Below are 26,386 nucleotides of genomic sequence, written 5' to 3' on the forward strand. Positions count from 1 at the left end.
TTGAGCATCAAGCTGCCTCCACAGTCCACAGACTCCGCAGCCAGCTGTGCCATACACACGCACTAGTGACCAGACGACGGCTTGGACCTAAGGCGGCGGTAGTTGGAAGCTGCAACCAGGGTTTGACGGCGGCGCTCCCTCTCCGCTCACTATCCCTTCAGCTGTAAGAGTCATTTCTCTTCATCTCCTTCTTTGGAAGCTTCGGAGAATGAATGAAACCGATCACCAGGCTTCTCATCATAGCTATGAGACTTCTTTCTATTTGGGTTTCCCATCCCCTGCCCCCTTAAACGTTATTTATTTGAGCTTATTTCTCTTGGGTTTGAATGTGGTTGCTTCTACGGAGATTTACGGATTGGCATTTTCATTTGGGAATTTGGTCGAGCAGCTGAGGCATTAGAGTGCCTTCATTTTACGTTATGGAAGAAATCAGAATAGGAGTATTTGTGGCTTCGAGATTTATATGTTTCTGCCTTTGCTTATTCCGAACTATTTCGTTTGAGCCGGTTTCTTTATCTTGGTATTGATTGCTTGTATAGAAACTTACGGGTAGGCATTTCCATTCGGGAATTTGGTTAAGCAGCTGAGGAATTAGAGTGCCTTACGTTTTTTCGTCAGGGAAAAAACCAGAATAGTAGGAGCGTTTGTGGCTTTGAGATTTTTATGTTTCTGCCTTTGCTTATGTTTGGTGAATGTTGGGATAGCATGGAGGGCTATGGCCCATGGATGTTTTTTCTATGCTATAAGTAAAAAAGTTTAATAGTTTTAACTTCATATTTATTCATTGTTGTTGCTCAAAGCTTACTTTATATTTCCTGAATAAGTTCACTGATCATAATGCACCTGAAAGCAACTCGTGCTTGTAAATGTGGCTTTATCACATCTGTTATTTGTTTGAAAAATTATTCTACAGAACACTGACACAATTTCATATTGTATTATGTACATATCCGTAGCTTATGGAGCTTACAAGCCCTTGGGCTTCAAGTACTTGTCACACGTAGATCTCCCTTTATTTGTTGACATCTTTCTTTCTTCTCCTTCTTCTTCCCCCCCCCCTTTTTTTTTTTAAAGAGATAGGAAAATCTAGTGGCTTGTAGGTCCATCGGTGCTTGTTGGAAAGAGATCATTATGACACTGATATTTGTGTACATATCTATGCATGGTAATATTATGATTTTACTTTTTTCCTTTATCTCATTCTGTAGCTTTATTAGTATTTATTTTTAATTGGAAATGTAAATTATATAATAATTGTGGCATCCCAGGTGCAGTATACTTCATTCTGACTAATTATGGCCAATGGTCCGGCACCATTTGCTGATATTGGGAAAAGGGAAAGAGGTAAGCATGTGTTTGAGACCTTGTTGTGCCCCTTTTTGCATCTTATTTTGTTAAACAATGCTCTTCATGTTATACCCACACATGAGTCTCATTCTTTCGCAGATATCTTGTACAAGGACTACAATTTTAATCAAAAGTTTAGCCTGTCAATTCCAAGCTCTTCTGGATTGGTATAACTTATCACGTGTTTTGCTGTTTTATTTATTATATATTATTTTAATCTTCATTTTCAATTTACACCTGTTGTTTAAGTGGTGTTAAAACTTCTTGGTTTCACTATCCCATGATTGGTTCTTATAAAATAATTGAACATCCCCTACTAAATGATAAGCTGGAGAGCTGCTGTTTCACATAAATATTTGTGTTCTCTTCTTCTCAGGTTGAGTTTCGTCTTTCTGTCAATAAAGTCTCTAAAGGCATTCCACCCAGAAAAAAAGAAAGAAAAGAAAGGAAAAGAAAATAGAAGGTCTGTGAAGGTTGATATATAGCTATAAGGCAAAGGTGGATGTGGCCAAACCTAAGCCTTCCCTTGCGCTTTTGTTCTCTTTCTCCCTCACATCCCAATCCATCTCCCTACCCCCAATCAGTTGATCCCCTAAGAATCCTTGTCTTTATCCCCATGCCACAGCCACCTCTCTCACTTGCCATATAAATTATGTTTTTCTACAAATCAGTTAAATTTCTTGCTGCGTCACAGGAGAAACGAAGAGTGATAGAATAGATTATATATAATGTGCAATTGATGAAGTCGTAAATATCTTTTTATAAGCTTGATGTTAGATGACATGAAAAGTGTTGATTTATTTTGTATATTTAACTAAATTATGCTACTGAACATTTGTCACTTTAGCGACAAAAATTTATTCAATAAACTATAAATCTCTGAATCTATTTTTCTTTTATTTCAATAATTTATGGTTAATTGAACATAAGAGGGATCATAACACTAGCCCTGTCAGCAGAGATTGTTTTGTTTTTCCCTTGTGCTTTATGATTTTATGAATCTGGCAGCATATAGCTTTGAATTCATTGGTTGATTTGCATATTCTAATGGGAATGATAATCGAGAAGAATGATTGACCATTGTAGGCTTTTGATTGTTCTGCTGTCTGGTTTTTCTGATTTAAAATTCAAATTTCCATCCTGCAGGGCCTTACCGCTACAGGTTTCAAGAAGGACCAAATTTTTGTTGGTGATATTAATACCCTTTACAAGAGTGGAAATACTAATTTTGATGTGAAAATTGATACATACTCCAGTGTAAGAAACTCTGATCATCTCCTTTAAACTTATATGCTGCTTTTCATTACATTTATATATTATGGATACTATACTGTAATTGGCAGTTACTGTGTTGCATTATGAAAACATTATATTTTGTCAGGTATCAACAAAAGTGACTGTCCATGATATCTTCTCTAACACAAAAGCGGCCTTGAGCTTCAATATACCTGATCACAAGTCAGGCAAGGTGAGTATAATCCAACTTCTCTTATTTTTGATCTTGCTGGTCTGCATATGGTAGAAAATTAAAACCATGCACTTGCATTTTGCAAATGCATTAAATGTTATATTTGGTTTTCTATCTTTGTGGAGTTTTTTAATTTATCAATGTCACTATCATGACTTCAGAGGCTGACTCAGTTTCATAGCCGTCAAGAGTATCAATCACACAATGTGTAAGACATAATTTGTTTTGGACTGAATAAAATGAGTGTATGCTAAAAAAATATGTGCTTGGCATGGTATACATGATAACTGTTTGAGATGTTGTAACTACTGTGTAAATTTTAGATGAGTAAACTTTGAAGCTGGTTTTTTATGACAAACAGAAGAATAAAAATTCTAAAGTTCACTTGCTTATTGAGATAAAATTGATGTTTTGAACATTTCATTAGTAGAATGATACTGGATAGTGCCTGATGATTTTGATTCGGGAATCTGCCTCGAATATGTTAGAAAAATTTACCTTCACCTAGACCCTAATCAAAAGAAGGAAAAATAAAAGAATGATTAGATACTAACTATTGGCAATTCTAAACCATGGGGTAACAAGCCGATGCTTTAATCTTCAGTTACAGGTAAAAATTTAAAACGGGACTAACTTTGGAAACTAGGAACGCATGAGAATGCATTTTTCTTTCTTTTTTGGGTGGAGAGAATATTTGTTGGGAGATTGTTCTGTGTGATATATATTTATGTGAAAAAATCATCTTGGAATGATTTGAGAACATTGAAGCCATTGTTATTTGGACGTTCATACTCTGACCCTGTGAATATCACTTCAGCTGGATGTCCAGTATCTACATCCTCATGCTGTCTTCGATTCTAGTATTGGCTTGAATCCTTCCCCTCATTTGGAGCTTTCAGCAGCTATTGGTTCTAAGGATCTCTATGTGGGTGCTGAAGTTGGATTTAGTACAGCATCTGCATCATTTACGAAATATAATGCTGGGATAACTATCAACAAACCAGATTACTCTGCATCACTTATTTTGTAAGTGTTATGTACCATATTTGTTGGTTTAATATTATTCTTCCAGTATTTTATGTTAGCATTTTCAAGTCTCAATAATTTGTGCCAAAGAATTATGTGTGTGAATAAGTAGACATTTAGGTCATTTGGTCAGCACTGTTGTTGGTTGGGCTTAATGCTCAATTTGTGAATCGAATGCCCTTCTCTAAGATATATTTTATATTTTCAGTGCAAGAATTGTGATTCGGAAAATGTTTTATAAAAAAAAGAAAGTTATAGTTATTAGTTATTATTGGTGAATTCGGGAACTCAAAAGTTGTGAATAGCAAATCCCATCTGTGTACAAGATATAAGCATTCATGACATGAACACCGGTTTATACTAGTCATAATGGAGGATATATCAACTGACTAAATTTTTTTTTTTTTTATATTTATTTGCCTGGCATTTTAAACAAAATAAAATGACGTGACTCACTATTTGTCAATGCAGGGTTGATAAAGGACAGGCCCTGAAGACGTCTTACATTCATTATGTGGACCGACCAGATGGATTCACTGTTGCTGCAGAGTTGACTCATAGATTTTCCTCCTTTGAGAATGGATTTGCCATTGGAACCTCACAGACAATAAGCCCTGGAACCCTGGTAAAGACTCGATTCACTAATGATGGCAAGGCTGCATTCCAATGCCAAAGAGCGTGGAGGCCTAACTCGCTCATAACATTTTCTGCTGAATGTGACTATACAAAGGTCTCGAGTTCATCCACCAAATTCGGCCTCGCTCTTGCTCTCAAGCCCTAGCATGGCTTGTCATTTCCACTCTGGCAACTTATTTATTCCTCTCATCACCTTACATTATTTCCGGAACCCATGGTGGGTTATGGGTTTATTTCAAGCCCAATCATATAGCATAAAGGGAAACCAAAGGAACTAGCAACATTTGTGAAATCTTTGAAAGCATTAAGGGAAAAGGAAAACCCAGTTTTGAAATATTTTTGTAATGGTAACATTTTTTTAGGCTGATTTTCAATGCTGCCAAATAAATTGTCTCGCATATGATTTTTATCATCAAGAGTTAATAAATTAATGTATGGTGACCGTTTTTGGGCTAAACGTGGATGCCTAAGAAGTAAGGTGCAAATTATTAATATTACATGTGGGCCTTTTTAATTTTATGTATTATTGATGAACATTATGCCCTAATTTAAACCAATCCTTATGTCTGCACCGTTATAATTTTTAATTAATCCTATTGCATTAATAGAGGGCTTAACTTCTAGTTGGTATTAATTTATAATTTATAATTCATATATTTTTTAGGAGAATCTAGATAGAGATGGTTTTCTGAATATTAAAATCCAAAATACTTGTTTTTATTCATCCAATGTCAGGCATTCATTTTTTTTAGCACATCAAATTACGCAAAAAAGGGTCTTATATGCAATGCGCAGAGAAATTAATTTTCAACTGCATAAACTCTTAGAAGTTGTAAGAAAATAATAGTAAAATCTTTTTTGTGCTTCGTATGCTGATGATGATTTTCCCGTTTTTGAAATTTTAATGTAACAAATATTTTTAATGAAAATATTAAATTTGACAGCCATAAGTATTACATCAAGGATCGTAACTTACAATGTCCTGTATCTAGCCCCAGAGGTTGAGTTGTACGAAAACCCGCAATGTTTTTGTCTAATAATTTGAGACTTGCAATGGTAAATTGAACAAGGATTAATATCATCCTTGCTCTTTCAAATTTTAACTCATTTTAGTTTTGGTTTCTCAATTTTCAAATCATAAATTTTAGTCCTAAAAAGACAAAATGATCTAAATTTTTATTGGATTATAAGGATTAATGTTATAAATGAAAAGAAACTTGAGAAGCCAAAATCTGTTATCTAAAACTTGAGGAATTAAAATCAAAATGAAAGCAAATTTGAAAAACTAAAGTTTGTATTAACTTATTGAATAAATAAATAGTAAGGACTTAAACTTCACATAACATGGTGATAAAGATCTTGAAAATTTTATATTGATGTTTCTCAACATTAGTATTGCTTGTTTTTGTATCAATAATTTGAATTTAAATTTGTCATTACTTCACGAAGAAGAACAGCTTCTTAATATGCATAAGATCGTTGGCAAAAAAAAAATGTATAAGATCATTTTGACCAAAAAAATGTATAAGATCAAATTGTGTTTTTCTCAATGGCCTTAAACTTTCAATTGCTAGAGCTATTAATCTCATTAATACAATTTATAAATCTTTACCCATCATTCTTCCACAAGTTATTTTACAGGTAATTTCGTTAAAATAATCTTTTAATGAAATCACAGGCCATTTCAGCTCTTATTTTTCGTACTTTGAGATTCATCTTTCCCCCGAACGCGTCTTGTTGAAGTCAAGTAAAGGCTATTTTCCATCTCATCAAGGAGTGAAAGATGCGGATCTAAACCCGACCCGATGAAAAGGACCGTGACCGATTAACCGATCATCTTGCTAGTGCCGGTCTGCCAGATCGTATCCCTCTTCGATCCAAAATAGCAAAGCCAGCTCTCTCTGATCTCTCTCTCTCTCTCACGCCAGATCTCTCTTCACTTCACTCCTTAGATCCCCGTAAATCCCTCTTTCTTCGGAGCCAAAAATGTCGAACAGCGATACAATACCCCTTCACCCCTCGTCCCAGTCCGACATTGACGAGATCGAGAATCTTATTCACGCCAGCGTCCAATCAAGTCCCCCCACGGTTCTTCCCGCCAGACCACCCAGTCCTCCTCGAGCTTCAATTCCCGTATCTTCTTCCCCCTTCATTCCTTCTAATCTTCCACCACCACCGCCTCAACTTCCACAACAATCCTCGAATCAGAAGTCCCTGCCTGTGCCAGCTGCCCCTGTGGTTTTAACCTCATCATCTAATGGCCGTCCGAGCATCGCTACCGATGGGTTCGGCTCCACTCCTAATACCCTTACAGAGCCGGTCTGGGAGACCGTCAAGAGGGATTTTTCGAGGATTGTTAGTAATCTGAAGCTGGTTGTATTTCCCAACCCCTTCCGTGAAGACCCTGGGAAGGCTTTGAGGGATTGGGATCTATGGGGACCTTTCTTCTTTATCGTGTTTCTAGGTCTTGCTCTATCATGGTCTGCTTCTGTCAAGAAAGTAAGCGAGCACAGCGGATCAATTGTTCACCTCTTCTGTGATTTTCTTTCTAAAATTGAGATCTTTTGCTATAACAATTAGATTTTTGAGCCATTTCATTTTTGCAAAGATGACTGTTCATTATATCTGGAAACTTGGTTGATATAGATTCTTGACCTGATGTATGAACTGTAGGGCTTAGTTTGACTATAAATATGAAGTCCATGCTAGAATTTTTTAAGTGTTTATTTGAGTTGTAACCTCTGATTGTTTGGCTTCTTGATTTTCTCTGATCATGTTTGGCACTCTGCTTCGAGGCCCATTTTCTTCCCTAATCTTTAAGATAAGCGATTTTCATCTTTTGTCATTTGTTTTCCTGTACCTATCGAATTACCAAATCCTGGAGGATGAATTTAAACCTGTTCAGTACGGAAATGCGATGATACCCCAAAAAAAAAAAAAAAAGACAAATCAGTTTAATTACTTCACTAGTATCTCTGTTAGAATTTGGGTTAGGAATGGATTGTGTATTTGCACTTCTCAATTTGATAGAATTGTACTTTTGGTGGAGAAGAAATAGAATATATTTTCTGAATTGCCAAATTTGTTATTCCATGAACTACAGTTGTAGGAGTTTGTTGGAAGTTGCTTCTCTAGTCACCTAACTTTTGTCTTGCAGGAATGTGATGGTTTATGCCTCTTGACATCTGATGAATTTGTTAGGATTTAGAAGTGATATATTTTCCTACAAAGTTTGCACCCTCAACTTGTTTTTGCTTGGTTGTCATTCTGATAACTTGGCTACAACATGACCTCTCAAGATGTTGAGTGTGATTTTTGGAGGTAGAGAGGCTTGCATTTTTCCATGAAAATCTAATCTCCTTTTAATGATATTTTGTACCGTCTTTTTTCTGTTTTTGCTGATTATAACTCCTATTCTTATAGGGATTTTGGAAATTCATAGTTTATTGTTGATTTGATGGTAGATGCTGAACCCATTCTTTGCATTTTATTTGCTTAGAACTCATCAAAAAGAGTTGATTTAGAATATCTTTCCTTAGCAATTTTCAATTTTTACATGTTTTGCCTATGTACGTGTGCATGCTATATCTATGCACAATAATTTTTAGAATGTGGCATGTATTCCCTTCAGTATTTGTCCTATACAATGAAAACATGATCATATGCGTTAAAATGACATGCATATCTTATCGCACACCTTGCAACATTTAACTCCCTTAATAATTCTGGAAATTCGAAGGAAGGAAGGATAAGTATCAGCTGATTAGAACATATTTCTTTTCTACATAGAGAAACTGAGCAATTATAAGCTTTGCTAACCTTATCTTATAACTCCAATTGATTTACATGTCATGGGGTATTCCTTTTCTAAGCCACTGCCGTTGCCCATATATCTGCTATTGTACGAATCTGATTGAAGATGCACTATTTTAACTCTCGCATGCCTTTGAGTCTCTTTATAGCTCTTATCAAGTTTAGGGGTTCATACCCTGGTACTTTGTTCAGTTTTTGTATCACCCTGCTCTGTCTTCTTTCTGTATTATGTTTTGTATGCTAGCTGACGGTTTATTCTACTGGGTTTAGTAAATCCCTGCTAACAGTTGCTTCTGATTGTGTCTCAGTCTGAAGTATTCGCTGTTGCTTTTGCTTTACTCGCTGCTGGTGCTGTAATTTTGACACTGAATGTATTGCTTCTGGTAATAGCCCCTCCCTCCCTCCCCATCTCTCTCACATCTTGTCATATTTTGAGTCTCAGCTTTTATTTAATCAACTTCATATTTCTCTGTGATGTTGTTTAGTAAACGTATCTTTTAATCTATCGAGGGGATAAAATTGTACAAAGAAATTGCAGTATGGGTTATAAACAAAAATTGGGAGCTGCTGTGACAGTTTACCCATCTATAATTCGTTGAGTGCAAATAGTTGTCGGTTGTCTTTTCATCCTTTTACTTTTGAATTCCAGGGCGGACATATTATTTTCTTCCAGAGCATTAGTCTTCTGGGTTACTGTTTGTTCCCTCTGGACGTTGGGGCGTTAATCTGTATGTTGAAGGACAATGTCATACTGAAAGTGGTTGTGGTATCTGTGACGCTGGCATGGAGCTCTTGGGCTGCATATCCTTTCATGAGTACCGCAGTCAATCCAAGGAGAAAAGCCCTTGCTCTGTACCCAGTTTTTCTCATGTATGTATCTGTTGGTTTCCTCATCATTGCCATTGATTAAACGCCTCAATGCCTCTGATGATTACTGGCTGCCATATGCAACTGGTATATGACCCTATATAGGAATTCTTTGTGTAGTGATCAACGAATTTTTGACATTTTCTTCAATTTGTTACCCCCACTTTTCTGAAGTTTTTGTTTCATATTTTTTGAGACAGACTTGTAAAATATTGCTTGGAACCGGGAAGGTATGTGATGGGATAAAAACAATGCGTATTTGTATATACCAAGTTCATGGAAGCCAAATTAGACAGAACTGATTCGGATTGGGTCAGACCACACCATCAATCGGTGTTAAGTTTTCATGGACACTATATCTTAATTTATTTTCAAAATTAAATGTATTAAGAGTGGGAGGAAATTAAGATTAACAAGAGCTCGACCTGTTCGGTTTTGATAATCAATTTAAAACTAATTGCTTAAATAAATCAGTTCAGTTCATATAACTAACTATTGGTAAAATTATTCAACAAATAACACCATATGTCTTGCGCCCGAAACTTATGTTTGTAAATCTAACTCCTAAAAGGGTGTTTAGATGAAACCAAACCATGGTTTGGAGAATAGTTTTTGGAGAATAGATTTTTGAGAGAATAGATTTTGTAAAGAATAGATTTTGCGAAAAAGTGATTCTTAGAAGTGAGAATGTTTGGATAATTGTTATCAGAAGCACTTTTTATATGTACAGATTATTAAAAAGGACATAAGTTAATATGATAATTACATAAAGAATAAATTTTATGATATATTTAAATTTGAAGGAATAAAATTGTTAATAATATATTTTTTATTAACATAATTAATAATATATAAAATAATATAATTAATATGTGTATATATTTATAAAATATAAGATTAAATATGTTTATAAAAAAAGAATTGAGAGGTGTTAAAATCATATTATCGTTGAGATCTATTCTGACAGGTACAATCATACTCTCTAATTTAAACTAGAAGCAAAATAGATTCACTTTTCCTGAAATTATGGTTTTGGCATGAAACCGCGGTTTGTTAATTTTCCTTCCTGTTTGGCAAATTTGAGATCTAAACCATGGTTTGGTCTCAAACCAATGATTTCATCATATTGTCAAACATCCCCTACAACTTGGATGATAATTAATCTAGTTATTTGCGGTAAATAAGTGTGGTTTTTTTAAAAATATTTTTGTTAATCACGTGCATAAGAATGAAAATTATTTAACATGGATGTTATGTGAAGGCTACTTTGAGAAATTCTGGAGGCATCTTTCTCTGCTTTGCTTTACGCTATGTTTGGTACAGGATTTTCGGAGGGGAGGGGAGGGAAGTTGTTTCCCTCCCCTTGTTTGGTTAGTGTAATTTTTTAAGAGGGGAGGGGCTCTCCTCCCCTCCCCTCGTTTGGTTAAGATGTTTTTTAAAGAGGGGAGGTGTTTTTCTTCCCTCTCTTTTCCTTCTAGCCTCCCCTCCAAAAGTGGGGTTTTTTGGAGGGGAGGTGAGAGATAATATTTTAATTTCTTATATACCCTTTCGATTTGTTAAACTCTAATCAGTCGTAAACATTTCTACATAAGAGAGTTCTTTTAAGTATCTAACAAGAGGTTATTAAGATAATTGTTTCCAAAATTAGTGAGCATTTGTAAACTTTTTTTTTTCTCTTCTTCTAATTCCAAGAGACCGTTGGTATTTTCTTTCACCTTCAGAGTCTTTTCTCTGATTGAAATCTATTACTTGTGACTTTTTATCTTGATATTCTATAAGTGTGTGATTGTGTCTTATAAATCAAAATTGGTGAATTGTATTATATATTTATAGTTATATCTTAACAAAATAAAAAAGTGAGAAAATTCATTTAAATTTTATGAGGTTAAAATAGTCAATTTTTTATTAGAACAAAATAAGGTATTATTAAAATTGCTCCCTCCCCTCCCCTCCAATCAATCAAAACAGGAGATCATTAAAATCCCCCCCTCCCTCCCTCCCCTTTGTAGCTACTCTCCCCTCTCCTCCCCTCCCTTTTGTAGCTACTCTCCCCTCTCCTCCCCTCCCCTTCCCTTGATTAAAATCCCTCCCCTCCCCTTCCCTCCGTCGAGCCAAACACAGCTTTACCGTATCGCAGAAGGGAGGAAAAGAAGCCAGTATCATGTTTTCTATCCACAGGGGGTTTTGTTCGCATGATACCACTTTAGTTATTGAAGTTTGGTTGGTTGTTTTTGTTGGATTGGAAGTGGTTCTGATTTGGTTTTCTTGAATCGGTGCTTTCGGTTTCACAAAAGATGCTGGTAGCTAACAGTGATTAACTGATTATCTATGGCAAAAGGACGCGATCTTTTCTGCAGGAATCCACTGGACGCGCCCACGTATGCTTCTTTTCTTTTAGGCTCTAATTAAAACAAAACAAATTTTTTAGGAAGCAACTTCTTATGGAAAGAAGTTAACATTAACATTATACTAGTATATTGTATGATTATATGAATTAATTAGTATGATTTAATTAGAATTATTTATATTATATACTACTTTAATATAAAAATTAGTTGACTAATTTGAGTATATTAAGAAAATTAGTTAAATTGGTTATTTATAATAAATAAGTATTGTTTTTCTTAAAATATCTTTATTAATTAAGTGTATTGGCTAGAACTATTATTATTATAAGAACTACCTTGAAAAAATAAATAAATATAAGAGACAATATGGATTGGGATTCTTATATTTAGGATCAAAATAAAAGTCAAACAAGATTTTATATTAAAGATTAGAGGTAGTATTATTTTATAGTTCATGTTATTGATTGAATGAAAAAAATTTAAATCATTAGTCAATAATAAAATCCTAATAACTTAATTTTCATATATTCATCATGTTAGTTATGCTGCCATATAGCCTTGAAATATATAATTCTATATAATTGACAAAGCTATGCTTAAGGGATATAAAAATTCTTAACATCAATTTACTTATTTGGGATCAAAAGGTAATTTTAATCAGAGGATTTCTTTATGACCAAAAAAAAAAAGAGGATTTCTTGATGAAGCAAGAGAATTTAAATAAATGAATAAACAAAATCGTCAATTAAGAGATCTACCATCTTTTCCCTTCTCACTCTCAGTTCGTGATTCTTCTCATCTCACTGCACTGCCCCTTTTCAATTGCTTCTCTTTGAAACTTACCTTTTGTTGGGAAACAAACAAGAACAAAAGCACAAAGTCGGGGTCATTATCTACGGGTTCCAATTCTGTATCATTACTCACTATGATCATGTCTGTTGAGTATGGAGAATTAGAATGGAACAAAAGTATTTGTACATGTATTTTTTCTTGGTGTTTTATATCTCCTCCCTTTAAAACCAACTCCCCTTGCCGCCATATCTGCCATTGTGCAAGTCCTAGTGATGCTCTCCTGTACCTCTCACATCTGTTGCCTGCATATGTGTACCTTTTGTTCTTCTTAATTTTGCTAGCACCAAGCTCCGCCTTCTTTCATGTAACTGATGTGCTTGTATGCTTTGGATTGTGAAGAAAGGCTAACGAGGGGTGGGGAATTTGTCTCGCGTAGTCTCTAGTTTTCCTCTGAAGATTCTCCTTTTATCCATTTCTTCAAGATTCCCTTCCCCCCCTTTATATGTTCATTTCCATTTCAGAATCTTTTATGTTTGAGGGTGAGACAACGAAATAGCTGTTGCCACTATGCTTACCTGAATAATAGAGCTACTGAAGTTTTCATTGCTATTGTTCTGGTTGATTTATTTGTTTGATTTCTAGGGTGATCATAACATGGACATATTATTTTCTTCCGGAGTTTTTTTTTTTTGGCATACTTTTTTCCGGAGTTACTTTGAAGTCTCCTGTGTTACTCTTTGTTCCCTCTGGCTCTGGACGATGGGGCATTAATCTGTATGATAAAGGACGCTGTCATAGGACTCACTCTTGTCAGTTTTTCTCATGTCCTTAACCTTACCATTTTTTTATTTCTATTATTCTAATTCTTCATTTAGATTTTGAAATGAAATTTGGGCATTTTAGTTTCTTGCATTGATTAAAAAAAAATTCAAAAGATAAGTATGATCAAAGCAACATTCTTCTCCTCATTCACTTGATGAACGAGAAGATCATCGGATCTTTCTATTAAAAAAATTGTAGTCTTTTTTTTTTTTTGGGAGGAAAAAGCCTCCTAGGTCTTGTTTAGGGCCAAGAATTTCATGTTCTCATTTAAATTTTTTGGAAGACAGTTTATGATATATATTTAAACTTTTTAATATTAAGATGTACTTTTAATACTATAGACTTATGAATTTGTTCGTCCCCGCAAACTATGGTTCTGTCAATATATATAAATATTTAATCTTTTAAATGGTTTGTTTGGATTATGTGGTAACGCAGAATGTATTGTATACAGATATACCACATCCGGTCCTTAATATAAGAGTTAGTTGACTACTTTGAGTAGATTAAGAAAATTAGTTAAATTAGTTATTTACAATAAATAGGTATTGTCTTTTCTTAAATACCATTGCTAATCAATTGTATTAGTTAGAACTACTATTATTACAAGAACTACATTAGAAAAAAATGAATAAATATAATAGATAAAATAGATTGGGGTTTCATATTTAAGATCAAATAAAAGTCAAACGAGTTTTTATATTAAGGACCGGTAGTAGTAATAAGATATAAACCAGAGTTTTATATATTTAAAAGATCATCTTTGCATAGTTAGAAGCAATTTGTCCCAATGATTTATGGATACAATTCCATTATAGTATAAAAATAATCTCTCTTTCGAACATTCAAACGGAATAAATACCAATTTATCTGTTGCAATGTTCATTTTACTGTAAGCTTTCACTGGAGAAGTGATTGTTTTGAAACCGATGATATGGTCAAAAAAAGCAAAGTTAAATTTAAAATTAGCAGAGGTAAATGATTTCGTGAGCAAAGAGCATCTTTGATGCCATCGCTAAGAGGGCTGCCCATCATTCTTTGATTAAGTGGCCTCTGAGTAAGGCTATTTGTATGAAACTAAAGTATAATGAGCTTTGTAAGTAGACGGAGGAAGTGGGTCTTATTGGCGTTTTAGAAACTATGAAGAGTTACCTTCAGGGTTTTTAGGTATGGTTGATGAAGTTTATCGCTTGCTTGAATTTAGTTATCACATATTGCCAAATGATAATACCTACAAGTGTTGCTTTCTATATTGTTCCTTGTTTCCTGAGCACTAAAACATAGATAAAGGAAAGCTTATTTTATTTTGGATTGGGAAAAAGTTTTTAGCTGATTTTGATGATAACATACATGAAGCGTGGAAATAAGGATTAAGATATAATGTCAAGTTTGAAGCAAGCTTGCTTACTAGAGGATTGGAATACCAAAAAAATATGTTAAAATGCATAACATAGTAAGACATATGGCTACATGGTTAGCATATAAACATGCGTCAAAAATGAGGTACGTAGTGAAGGATGATGTTGGGACTAGTCACCCTAACAATTGGGAAGAAGTTTAAAAGATTACTCCATCTGTTCCTTATTATAAGAGACATTTGATGCTTATAGCATGTTCCTATATATAAGAGACACTTAAAAGTTGTCTCTATTTTTTTGTGTTGATTTTCTATTTTACTCATATTTATTGTCTCAAACTCACACTCTCTCTCCTTCCCACTTCTCTTTCTTTGAATAATTTACCATTGTTCTCTCTTATGCTCTCTCTCCTTATTAATGAGGGCTTTTTTGGAAAAAAATTATACCTTTTACACATTGATTGTTCTTAATTCATTTTAACTGTTTTTTTTTTATCAATGTAATTCGGTTATTCGTCTCTTATAATAAGGAACGGAGGGAGTATCTCTTTAGGGCTCAACATGACCTAGAGGCTATAGGCTTCAAAGTTTCTTTTAAACAAAGGTCACTATTCATATATATTCTCGATAAGAGGGAGATTTGAAGACCTAAAATACCTAAACATCTTAAATGTGTCAATTATAAGATTGCCTGAGCAGTTAAAGCATTTGAAGAAGTTGAGGCTTTTGTTGCTAAATCATATCACACACCCAGAACAAAGATATTCTTCCGAGAGGCAGCTTGTACTATGGATGGCATGAAAGTAAAAAAGTTGCATATTTAATTATTTTTTAAAAATAAAAAAAATTGTACTACCTCTGATATTTAATATAAGACTTTGTTTGATTTTTATTTTGATCCTAAATATAAGACCCCAATTCATTTTATCTCTAATATTTATGCTTTTTTTTTCAAGATAGTATTTCTAATAATAGTAGTTCTAACTAGTACACTTGATTAGTAAGGGTATTTTAAAAAATATAACAACTATTTATTACAAATAACTAACTTAACTTATTTCTTTAGTCTTCTCAAATTAGTCAACTAGTTTTTATAATTAGGACCGGAGGTAGTAAGAGTTAAGCAAATAATTAGTTAAAAGTTATGTCCTAGCAATTCTAATTTGTACTCCTAAAACAAAAGAATAGACGTTGCATTGAAAGCATGCCCATTTAGTCTTAACTGTTGCTGTCCGTGAATGCATATTTATTTGAATGTTAAAGTCCCATGATCTTAGATCAAGTTGAGTTTAGAAGGCCCAAATAAAAGATGTCATTATTATCCTCTGGGGTCAATTGTGAATTGATATGGAGCATTAAAAAGTAAGCAAGACCAAAGTTTCATTTTCAGCCACTAAAACTGCCAAATCAATTAGATGGTTGAGTGAGTTCTGACTTGGACACGCCCACCACACTTACATGTGCTTCATCTTTCCTTTTAATTTATTTAATATTTAATATTTTTTGTCATCATTTATAAGACTAGTTGATTGATAAAGAAAATTCAGTTCCAATTTAATGCTTTCAAAATAATTTGAAAGGTGCTTTTTTTAATTTGAATAATGTGTGAGTTTTACTTAATGGATTAACATATTTCTACATAAAAAAAAAACTCATAAAACAATTTTTTGTTCATTCTTACACGTCAAACTCACGTGGTAGTCACAACCTAGCTAACAAAAGTTATCTGGTTGGTAGTTTGAATATAACTTTTGTTTTTTGCAAACATATTTATTACTATAACTTAGAAAATATTAAAATTTATTTGTTTTTCATTAAGTAAATTTATTTTGTGGGCACATGAGAAGCGGGACCAAACTGTGAATAGCTTGGTAAAGCAAAGATGCAAGGCAAGAGGCACAAACACATTGGACGAAGCCAAGTAAGGATCCCACCTTCTTGTCCTTTTCCTTCTCCAACCGCCGACGCTTCTCCATCTCTGTCGCTTACCTGACCTCTCATTTTTCTTTTGCATGCGATCTCCTAATATGGCCACCAATAATTACCTTCACTTACAACATGACACGTGTCCTTGTCAACACGTGGGGGTTTCCAACTGGCTTCATTTTTTTGACATACTGTAGAGGTGCACGCAGGGGATAGAACCCTTCTCCCAAGAAAAAGAGAAATGGTTGCCTACTGTGCCAGCGCAAGAAATTCTGGAGGCATCTTTCTCTCTCTTCCTTCTCTGCTTTGCTTTACCATATCGCAGAAGAGAGAGAAAGTAGCCATTGTCAAGTTTTCTGTCTAACCGGTAGTTTTGCTCGCGCGATACGTTTAATTATTGAAGCCTGATTGGTTTTCCCTTGGATTGGAGCTCGTTCGAATTGCAGTTTTGATTCGGTTCTCCTGAGTTGCTGCTTTCGGTTTCATGAAGATGCTGGTGGCTAACAGTTTTGATCTATGGCAAAAGGATGCTTTCTTTTCTGCAGCTGAGGAGGTGCAGGAATCAGCTGACACGTATGCTTCCTTTCTTAATTTGCAGATCCCTGACTCGTGTTTTTCTGTATGATTTTTAATTTTCGTTTCTTTGTTACTTGTAGTTGTAATTAATTATATGATTCGTAAGACTGCTTCTCAAACTCTGCTTCTTCGGGCTCGAGGCGATGTGTGTTTGAATTATTATGTGTTTTGCGACGCCTAAATTTGGCATGAATTCCGATTTAGTAGCTCCTTTATTTTTAAGTAGAGGAAATATCGGGGGTATCTTTCACATCTTATGTGGGCGGAAAGTATAGAAACGAGGGAGAGGAGAATGAGAGGCGTGGAAATCTTGCCCCCCCTTTTCAAATCTTATGGTCGTGTGTGTAATGGGCGTACAGTTTGCATCAAATAATTTGGAATCAGATGAAATAACTTATTCGCTTTAACTGGGAGTGATGTTTGGATATTCATATCCTTTGGATATTCATATCCCAGCATATTATGCCTTACTAGTTAAGGGGTTACTTCAGTTAGTTCTGGGGGGAATCATTATTGTAGAGTTTCTTAAAACGTCCATTTATATTATGTATTTGATTTCTGTCATGCAAAACAAAAATCATTTCCGTTTATCTTGATTTCTCGTTTCCCAGAATGGAATCTAAATACAGGGCATGGATAAGAGAGAGGAGAGCAATGTCAACTCCCCAGGTGTTAGACGAACTACGCAGGGAGTTGCAAACTGCTTTAGGTACTGCAAAATGGCAGGTAAGTTAATTTTGCCCTTGTCCTTACTTTCATTTCCCATTTCTCTTTAACTATCATAGACATTTGGAGCTCAAACTACAATGTTGTTTCATTTTATAGATTCCCCGACAAGTCAGTTATCGTCTTTTTGCTCCTTCAATCCCTTTGCAAATGTTCATATTTATTAATTTTCTGTTTTGATCATGCTGAAATAGTTGGAAGAATTTGAGAAAGCTGTCAGGCTAAGCTATAGACATCTTGGTGATGACAATACGAACAGTAGACATCAGCAATTTATTTCTGCCATAGAGAACCAAATTTCCCATGTTGAAGCAGCATTGAGGGAATCTTATATTGAGGAAGGTAGGCAACCTCTTGGCTGGGTTAATCTGGACGATGCGGAGCGAGATGATCTAGCTGCATTTCTATCTGGAACCTCTCAGACTGTAAGAAGTGCCAAGGTTGAACTAGAGAATCAGGTCAACGGAAAAGATAGCAAATGTAATGTTAATGATGACTGCAATGGGATTATTTCTGCTGATCATACAGATTCAAAGGGTATCATTGCCAGTGACAAGGAAGAAAATTACGTAATAGACATAAAAGCAGATGCAGTTTCTGGAAGTACTGATGATATAGTTTCTCAAACAGATAGAACCCCTTGCTCAAGGAAAACATGGAGTTCATCTAATTATGGGGCTTTAAGAGTTGTAATTGCCGATGAAGACGAACAGAGAAATGAATTCAGGCAGGCTGTTGATGCCACCCCTAAAGAAAAAGGATCAAAACCCATATTTTGGAGACAAACATGGGAAGAATATCCTCGTTCCATTCAAGCAGTTCATATATTCAATCAGGTTAGTGAATAAATTTTTTTAATTTTAAGATATGCATGCAAAACAAAACAACAGCAGTGCTCAGTATTGATTCTTCTGTCCTTTTAACCAGTATTTAAGATTTAATAATATTCATCTCAATACTTCAGATTTTGCAGCGCATTCCAATAAGAAGTTAATGAACTTTTAATACTATGCAGCTTTTGAGTCGGACTGGTTGGTTATTGAGACAATTTCGCAGCCCCCTACACTTGCGACATAGTTGTTCAGTTCAAGTTAAACTTGCTCTGATGCTGACCGTATTTCTCATTGGTAAGCTTTGAATTACAGTGTTTAATTTATGTTTATCGCATTCATTTTCTCATGCCCTTGAGGCCAGTATAGAATATAAAGTGGAAATTAACTTTGTCTTTTGCTTTCTAGACATTACCTAGAAGATTTTGGCACTTGTTGCAATCTTTGATAATATGGTTAACAATTACTGCTTTTCTTAGAAGCATCAGTTGAGGATTTTATAAGATTTTGTTATTTTTAGGGGCATGCTGATTTAATGAGGGCAAAAGGAAGCCATGAATATAGGGATTATTTTTACTCTAACAGATGGATTAATGAAAATATACTCTTATAAAATATTGACGTGGTAGAGAGTGAGAAATCTTACAGTGGGACCAATCTATCCCTCTTCTCTCTCTCTCTCTCTCTCTATATGTGTGTGTGTGTGTGTGGCTGTGTGTTTTACCAACCTATATATATTAATGGTTTATGAGATTTGTCTCTTGCTTTGCTTTTATTTTACTTCATTTGATTCATTTTCTTCAGCAGTTACTTGGAACCATATTTTAAAGTAACACCTTCACATGGAGTATATTTGGGAGTTCTGGTAGGAAAGGAACGATTGTAAATAGAACATATTGAGAAGGGGGAGTGAACCTTTACATTGGTAGGTTGTTTAATGAGAAATAGGAGTAAGAAGTGATAAAATACTGAGCATGTTTATGTTTTTTAAACAAAAACAGTGGATAGAACAGTTATGTTTGTTCTCAGTGAAATGAATTTTACTTGTTTTTATCTCTCTCAACTTCACTTTTAAGAAATTCAATCTATGGGACTGGTTTTGACCCTAGCGTCCTACTTTATTCTTAAAATCTAAAGAAGTAGGACTCTCTCTAAGAGCGTGTTTGTGACAAAATTATGTCGTAGGATCCATTAATTTCAAATTTAAAAGAAAATTTCAATTATGGTACAAAACAATATAATCATATGCAGCCCAACACATGACTGATATCTCATAACATAATATTATTCCCAAGCCAAATATGTCTCATTGGCTTTCGCTGCAATTAGATATTATGTTGATAATTAGCTGAACTTGAGTAATTTTATCTTGTTCTGTTTTGCCAATTATATTCTTAAGGTTATTCGTTCATGTTATAGATTTCCATATGCATAGGTAGTTGTCATAGCATGATAGGGCTCTCGTATAAATTTTAAATTAAAAGTACCAGTTCTGGTTCCTGAGTTTTTGAATATACCCCTTGCTATTATGGGCATTGTCTCTCCCTCCTCTTGTTACGCTTTGCAGTTTCCTTATTCCCCTTCAGTTTAGGTGCCGTTTTACTCAACCAGATCATTTGGTATTTCAACAGCCTTGGAAGTGTTTATTTATTCTTACACAAATAAACATTAGTACCTGAATCTGGCAAAAGCATATTTGTAATTCAATTTACAAATAACCTTGTTGGATAAGGTGACATCTCCCTTGGCTACTAGTTGGTTGATTGTGATTTATTTGTTAAGCAAGACCTTTTTCTTCATTTAGAAGTCGCTTATGGGTTTTTCAACTAGCACGGGCAGATTTCAAAGCGACTTTTAGGTTTAAAGATATAGACGTTAGAGATAATCAATTGTCCTATCTTCTGTGTTTGAGATTATTTGAATTGATGCTGATTGTGGTTTGTTTGTTAAGCAAGACCTTTTTCTTTATTTATAAGTCACTAATGGATATTTTGAGAAGCACAGGCAGATTTTGAAGCGATTTTTGGGCTTAAAGATATAGACATCAGAAATTTATTGCTGCTGTCATCGTGTTTAACTGAATTGATGCTTCTAATCTCTTAATCAAGATAGCCATATGAATGATTCTTCGAGAGGTTTCCTTCTGTTAGACGCACTCATATCGATCTTTTACTTTTGCAGTGCTTTTCTTGGCCTTGTGACTGATAGAATTGAGGTCATTGGTCGAATGTTCATCTGATTGTATTGGCTTGGCCTCTCAAGGGGGGAAAAGTAGGAAAAGTGCTGATGAAGAAGATAGTTTCTTAAGATTAAAGAAGTTTTATCCAGTAATAGGATTTGACCAGGAGGCAAGAACGGGTTTCGTTTTTCTTTCCTGGGGCCACGAATTGTAAATGCTTTCACTTATCATTTAATGCAAGTTTTGCTATATTTGGTGGTGAGATACTCCTGTTTGGATGCAACTTTTTTATTTAAAAAAAGAGCCAAAAAAAATTCATGTGCCTTTTATGCAAGTTTGAAATCTGAAATGCATCTTAGTCAACAACAAAAAAATCCGAAATGCATCTGACAATTACAAAATTCTCTTTGGTATCAAGACAAGAAGTGAATGCCTCGGAATTTTCACTTATACGACACGATGCGAAGGAGAAGGTGGTATAGACGAAGAACGAATTACATCAAGGTATAAGCTGAGTTAATTTCTGATAAGGAAAATGGCTATGACAACTGCGACAAAGATTTGAGGATGTGAAGAGGGAAGATGAAGTATAGAAGCCTGTTACCATGGTAACATAGAAGCCAATCCAAAATCATGATTTTTCTTTGGCCTTTTTCAGTTTCGGAGTGGCGCTAAGGATTAAACATATGATGACCTTACAAAAATTATGGAAACTTCTTACTGTAAGAAACGAGAGTTTTCATGAGATAAACAAGCCATGTACACGTTTTGATAAATTAGAACATTAAGAAGTCGAATGCCAGACCCAAAAATTGAGTCTCCCAACAAAACAATGTATTGCACTCTATGAAGTGTCAGTAGTACCTCTGTAAGTTACGTCTCTACCCCAAAAATGCCTTCTCTTCTGATCACGAATTCGCAGGAGGATTCTGGCAAATGAGGAGCAAACACAACACTGAGCCTCCTCCTCGTTTTGCTCTGTTGATAAACCCCACCTCCTTCCTCACCAACCATGGCGTTTCCTCCTCCTACGACCACTTCCTCATTCCTCGATATGAACAGCCTCGAGTTCACGCAATTAGCCCACGCAATTCCTAACGCAGCGCAAACCCTTCTTCCCGAGGTACTTAAACTGCTCAAATTCCCAACCCTAATCCCATTCATACCTTCTGCGTTTCCCCCAATCAAATCAACCACCTGGTTAGTCAAGACTACCGCCAATCCAAATCTCTTTGCCATTGACTTCAGATTCCCAGAAATCTTGAAAAATAGCGAAGATCTGCGCTTCAGATCGAAACCAGTGTTCTCGAATTCGGATCGAAACAGAGCAGCAATGGAATCGATCACTATTAGCCTAACAGGAAACTTCGATTTTGAATTCACCTGGAGGAATGACTCTATCTTGGCCATTATATCGAGCATCTCATCCGCAGAATAAACGCCCTGCACGAACACGTTGTCGCAAGGATCGTATTTGTTTGAAGATGTGAAAATGTCCGAGTGCGAGGATAGAAAAGCTGTGGAGAGTTGTCGGAGACGGCGAAAGGGGAAGGGGAATTCGGTGTGGATATATAGGGATGAAGCTGATAAGCCGCCATGGGAGGGTGGTAATTGAGCAGAGAGGACAAGTTGTAGGCAAAACTGGGTCTTCCCAGAGCCGCTTTCAGCCACTAGCTCCGTCATGGAGTTGCAGGGGATGCCACCGGCGAGGAAGCGATCAAGTACGGGACAACCGACGGTGCACTTTTCTGTTCTAAGCTGCAAGAGACTTTCTGGAGTCATTTCTCCCTACTTCATCTCTCTCCACTTTGGCGAAGAAGACGAAGGGAAATTTGGGAGGGAAAACCAAAACCATTTCAGCTTCAAAATGTACTACGACGTCGTTTACAGAAAATTCTGACTGCTACTTTTCCTTGCACTACTAATATATTTTTATGAAGAAAATTTTAAATTCTATGCTTTTACTCTTTTTTTTTTTTTATTTGCCAGCAAAATTCTATGCTTTTGCTTTACGCATCCTTCAATATATAGAATAATAATGACTGAATAAATTCCAGACTATATGGCCCAAAAAAATTCTAGAAGATAGTTTCAAAATTCGATGAGGGATGTAGAGGGAGGAGGAAGCGTTCCGTTTATTTATTCCCAATGGTGACCGTGTGAGGGGTATTTTGGTGATGTTTTATTTTATATTTTTTAATTTATCATTTTTCCTTTTTCTTTCTTTGCACATTCAACGCGTCGGATAACTAAAAGTTTACATAATAGCAGTTATACCAGACATAAATGAAGATGAAAAAAAAAAGAGGAAAATGGGTGAGAAAATCCTAAAATGTCTACTTAACAGAAATTGCTTGACAAAAGCAAAATGTCTTCCCATACGATCCAAATGAGTCCAGCTCTTGTACACAAAGAAAAGAATAGAGCAGGCTCAAAACTATTTTTTTTATTCCATTGGCTTGCCTTTCCTTCAAAATATACTCTCCCTATCAAACGGGCTGTATTTTTTTTTTTTTTTAGTGTCTAACTTTTGAGGCAGGGGAAAGGTGAAATTCTTTTATCACACGATTTTTCTTTAATTTTTAAATAGCTTTTTGACTCTTTGAATTGCCTAAACAAAACAATTAGTGGTGAGAGTAGAATCTTTTTCACAGGAGATACAAATTAATAACTGAGATTTTCACGGTCAAAATATAGGATTCTCAGGGGAAAAAAACTACCTCACGTCCTAATTATAAAAGTTAGTTGACTAATTTGAGAAAATGAAGAAAAGAAATTAAGTTAGTTATTTATAATAAATAGATATTGTCTTTCCTAAAATATCCTTGTCAATTAAGTGTGTTAGTTAAAATTATCATTCTTAGAAGGACTATCTTAAAAAATATATATAAATATGAGAGAAAAAATGGATTGAGATCTTATATTTAGGATCAAAATAAAAGTGAAATAAAGTTTTATATTAAAGACGGGAACTAGTAATAAACAATGTCCCACGAGCTTACAACTGAAGTTATTTCTCGTGAAAAAAAAAAAAGATGGTTGTTGGCCAATAGGAGAGATCAAAGATCTCATTGTCATTTTTCTTGCTTTTATTTCTAATCAAAAGATCTTGTATGTTAACCTTATACTCCTCCGGTCCTTATTATAAGACCCAATTTGACTTTTTATTTGGTCCTAATTATAAGACCCAATCCATTTTCTCTCTTATATTTATGTATTTTTTTCCAAAATAATCCTTCTAATAATGATAGTTTTAACCAATATACTTGATTAGCAAAGATATTTTAGGAATAACAACACTTATTTATTATAAATAACCAACTTAACTTACTTCCTTAATCTCCTCAAATAAGTCAATTGGGTCTTATAATTAGGACCGGAGGAGTATATGACTTTCTTTTTCTTTATGTCCGTGTCATAATTGTATTTTTGTTTCATATAGCCACCGTCTGATTCTTAACAAAATAAATAAAATAAAAGGGGCAGCGAGTGAAATATATTAATAATATTCTTTTCTTAAAAACTGTTTTTGGACAGGAAAGGGCATACGCGTACCAATACCATTATATAATCCCTCATGGATTGCCACTGTACACCATCTTCCCTTCTACGCAATATCAAGATCAAATTTACTCATAATGACTAAAATGCCCTGACATGCACGGCAATCACCCTCATCGTCCGGCGCCGCCATGAGGTTACTTCCGGACAAATATGCATGTGCAAGTCACGTGACTTCTGATCAGGTGGCTTGTGGTACGGCTAACGACGTCGTCACCGATACACTTCTACGATCCCTACAAGTGAGGGCTCTCAGTATCCTCCAAGAACACTTAGCCGAGCTCCGATTCTCCGCCATCTTCCCTCCTCCTTCAATCACCGCCGGGAACATCCTCCTCGACGGGTTCCGCCGAGCCTGCCGGTTCTTCATATCGCTGAGCTCCATCTCCGTTGGTGGCTTCACCGTCCCCAGCATCACGGAACACCAGCGCGCCTTCGACGTCGCTCTCTTAACCGTCGAAGAATTTCGCTCCACTTCCGGAGCCATAAACACAACGGAGCTCGAAGACCGACGAAGCTTGCGGCAATCGAGAGACCTGCTATTCCTCATCATAACGGAGCGGGGAGAATTGCTGGACGTTCCCACACTGTTCGATCGAGAAACATGAAATCGGACCCCAGAAATCGAGTCGGATCTTAGGCGTGGATTGGGCGGAATATTGGATTCTCTAACGGGTCTGTGATCAACGGAAGGAGAATCGGAATGGGGTCTGTGGTTGAAGGGCTCGAGTTTACCGCGGAAAAAGATATCGTCGGCGGGGCACAAGTCGAGGGCGACGTCGTTGAAGAACTCAAACAACTCGGAAGCCTCAGAAAATGAGGAACGGCGAGCCTCCACGGACGGCATGTCGTTGAGAGGAAGGTCACACAGTGAGAGTGCCTCCTCCTCCTCCTCCTCCTGTTCTTGCACATATTCCTCTAATTCTGGGGATGAGGACCGTGGATAACTGGGCTGATGAATTACAGGGGCAACTTCATGAGCCATTGTTGATCGACAGAAGGAAGAAGGGTACAGAAAAATGTATTAGTGGGTAATTAATAATTAGTAGATTGTGATTTGAATATATATACACACACGAAATGAAGAAGAGGACAAAGGAGGTTACGAGAAGAAGAATATAGGAAGCTTGTGAGGGTGGTTTGGATTTGTGGAGGATAGAGGGAAGGCGTTTTGGGTGGGGGTTTGATTTGGACGATGGATTCTAAGAAGTATAAGCAAACAAAAAGATAGTAGTGAGGGGCATATTCGTAGAGAGAGAGGGAGCACAGTGAAATGTCCAAACGATACCTCTGAAAGGCGTACATGAATGTGGACATTAGTGAGTGAATATTCTATCTTTTTCTTCTATATTTTTTGGTGAATATTTTATCTTGAGTGAAAGTGTAAATATACCTATGAAATTGTATCAAATGTGTGTCTGGCATTATAAACAAATCTTGGATATAAAAATACCACAACCGTTAATTATTATAACGTTGACCGTTTGTTTGATCGAAAGTGCTGACATGGATACTAATATGACTTAGAAAGTCTGATAAAGAAGAGTGGAGATACAAATATACTAATGAATTTTTATCAAATGTACACTTAACACTATATAGAAACCTAAGACGCAAAAATACTTACTATCATTGATGCTATAGTTGTTTAATTCATTAAATATGATTGTCTAACTCAGACTTTTGACCAAACTAGGTGACATAAAAGCTAAGTTACTATTTTAATCTCCCTCCTTCAAATGTAAACCCCTCCTCTTTGCAAATTAGAGGAGACGTGTCAAGCAACTCAAAGAGAGTAGCATTGCTCTTCTTAGAAAAAGAAAGCCCTTGATAGAGGAAATAAAAGAGCAAGTTTTGTAGAGAGTTTCAGTTTTTTTCTCTTCAATGAAAGTGCGACAATAAGGAGAGAATATTATTGGGATTGGAGGGAGACTGAAACGCGATCATTTGAAAGGAGGAGCAAGTTGCACTTAAAAGAGGGAGACTGAAACACTAGCTTAGAATCCTTATCACTTTTTTTAGTCAAAAGTTTGAATTAGAAAATCATTTTTTATGAATTAAACAACTGTAATATTTTAGGGTTGTTTTGAAATGATCATAGGGATTTTTACA

At 35.4% G+C, this 26,386-nt stretch overlaps 5 protein-coding genes across 7 annotated transcripts; 3 read left to right on the top strand and 2 right to left on the bottom strand.

The window, feature by feature from the left end:
* Nucleotides 1-60: 60 nt before the first annotated feature.
* Nucleotides 61-4,991, top strand: LOC114730792 (mitochondrial outer membrane protein porin 6). Of its 2 annotated transcripts, none has more exons than XM_028917903.1 (7): nucleotides 61-163; nucleotides 1,269-1,344; nucleotides 1,447-1,514; nucleotides 2,494-2,604; nucleotides 2,729-2,815; nucleotides 3,633-3,841; nucleotides 4,313-4,991. In XM_028917903.1, exons 2-7 carry the CDS (start codon nucleotides 1,296-1,298, stop codon nucleotides 4,620-4,622), a joined length of 834 nt encoding a protein of 277 aa, XP_028773736.1. In that variant the 5' UTR covers nucleotides 61-163; nucleotides 1,269-1,295; the 3' UTR covers nucleotides 4,623-4,991. The 2 variants fall into 2 exon arrangements, with proteins under 2 accessions (XP_028773736.1, XP_028773737.1); XM_028917904.1 differs by having other exon boundaries at nucleotides 68-436; nucleotides 1,268-1,344.
* A 1,340-nt stretch (nucleotides 4,992-6,331) lies between these two features.
* Nucleotides 6,332-9,483, top strand: LOC114730808 (protein YIPF6 homolog). Its single transcript, XM_028917924.1, has 3 exons — nucleotides 6,332-6,976; nucleotides 8,599-8,673; nucleotides 8,940-9,483. The coding sequence occupies exons 1-3, from the start codon at nucleotides 6,464-6,466 to the stop codon at nucleotides 9,198-9,200; spliced, it is 849 nt and encodes a 282-aa protein (XP_028773757.1). The 5' UTR covers nucleotides 6,332-6,463; the 3' UTR covers nucleotides 9,201-9,483.
* A 7,175-nt stretch (nucleotides 9,484-16,658) lies between these two features.
* On the top strand, nucleotides 16,659-21,182 carry LOC114730806 (uncharacterized). 2 transcript variants are annotated; one of them, XM_028917922.1, is made up of 5 exons: nucleotides 16,659-16,975; nucleotides 17,590-17,704; nucleotides 17,899-18,540; nucleotides 18,720-18,831; nucleotides 21,132-21,182. In XM_028917922.1, exons 1-5 carry the CDS (start codon nucleotides 16,887-16,889, stop codon nucleotides 21,140-21,142), a joined length of 969 nt encoding a protein of 322 aa, XP_028773755.1. In that variant the 5' UTR covers nucleotides 16,659-16,886; the 3' UTR covers nucleotides 21,143-21,182. The 2 variants fall into 2 exon arrangements, with proteins under 2 accessions (XP_028773755.1, XP_028773754.1); XM_028917921.1 differs by lacking the exon at nucleotides 21,132-21,182 and adding an exon at nucleotides 20,716-21,037 and having other exon boundaries at nucleotides 16,660-16,975.
* On the bottom strand, nucleotides 21,163-22,601 carry LOC114730807 (DNA repair protein XRCC3 homolog). Its single transcript, XM_028917923.1, has one exon. The coding sequence runs from the start codon at nucleotides 22,493-22,495 to the stop codon at nucleotides 21,587-21,589; it is 909 nt and encodes a 302-aa protein (XP_028773756.1). The 5' UTR covers nucleotides 22,496-22,601; the 3' UTR covers nucleotides 21,163-21,586.
* Nucleotides 22,602-24,248: 1,647 nt separating this feature from the next.
* Nucleotides 24,249-25,134, bottom strand: LOC114730704 (uncharacterized). Its single transcript, XM_028917814.1, has one exon. The coding sequence runs from the start codon at nucleotides 25,119-25,121 to the stop codon at nucleotides 24,456-24,458; it is 666 nt and encodes a 221-aa protein (XP_028773647.1). The 5' UTR covers nucleotides 25,122-25,134; the 3' UTR covers nucleotides 24,249-24,455.
* Between the last annotated feature and the right edge of the window lie 1,252 nt (nucleotides 25,135-26,386).

The sequence above is a fragment of the Neltuma alba genome, unplaced genomic scaffold (assembly GCF_004799145.2).
Source record: "Neltuma alba isolate B1F8T4 unplaced genomic scaffold, ASM479914v2 tig00012763_pilon, whole genome shotgun sequence".
Taxonomy (NCBI): domain Eukaryota; kingdom Viridiplantae; phylum Streptophyta; class Magnoliopsida; order Fabales; family Fabaceae; genus Neltuma; species Neltuma alba.

Bases quoted from the DNA above. Each gene is read 5' to 3' on its own strand.
- LOC114730808 (XM_028917924.1), top strand. From the start codon at position 6,464: ATGTCGAACAGCGATACAATACCCCTTCACCCCTCGTCCCAGTCCGAC. The intron at 6,977-8,598 runs GTAAGCGAGCAC...ATTGTGTCTCAG, and splicing joins GGTCTGCTTCTGTCAAGAAA to TCTGAAGTATTCGCTGTTGC. The intron at 8,674-8,939 runs GTAATAGCCCCT...TTTGAATTCCAG, and splicing joins CACTGAATGTATTGCTTCTG to GGCGGACATATTATTTTCTT.
- LOC114730704 (XM_028917814.1), bottom strand. From the start codon at position 25,121: ATGCCGTCCGTGGAGGCTCGCCGTTCCTCATTTTCTGAGGCTTCCGAG.
- LOC114730807 (XM_028917923.1), bottom strand. From the start codon at position 22,495: ATGACTCCAGAAAGTCTCTTGCAGCTTAGAACAGAAAAGTGCACCGTC.
- LOC114730806 (XM_028917921.1), top strand. From the start codon at position 16,887: ATGAAGATGCTGGTGGCTAACAGTTTTGATCTATGGCAAAAGGATGCT. The intron at 17,705-17,898 runs GTAAGTTAATTT...ATGCTGAAATAG, and splicing joins TAGGTACTGCAAAATGGCAG to TTGGAAGAATTTGAGAAAGC. The intron at 18,832-20,715 runs GTAAGCTTTGAA...TTACTTTTGCAG, and splicing joins GCTGACCGTATTTCTCATTG to TGCTTTTCTTGGCCTTGTGA.
- LOC114730792 (XM_028917903.1), top strand. From the start codon at position 1,296: ATGGCCAATGGTCCGGCACCATTTGCTGATATTGGGAAAAGGGAAAGA. The intron at 1,345-1,446 runs GTAAGCATGTGT...ATTCTTTCGCAG, and splicing joins TATTGGGAAAAGGGAAAGAG to ATATCTTGTACAAGGACTAC. The intron at 2,816-3,632 runs GTGAGTATAATC...ATATCACTTCAG, and splicing joins CTGATCACAAGTCAGGCAAG to CTGGATGTCCAGTATCTACA.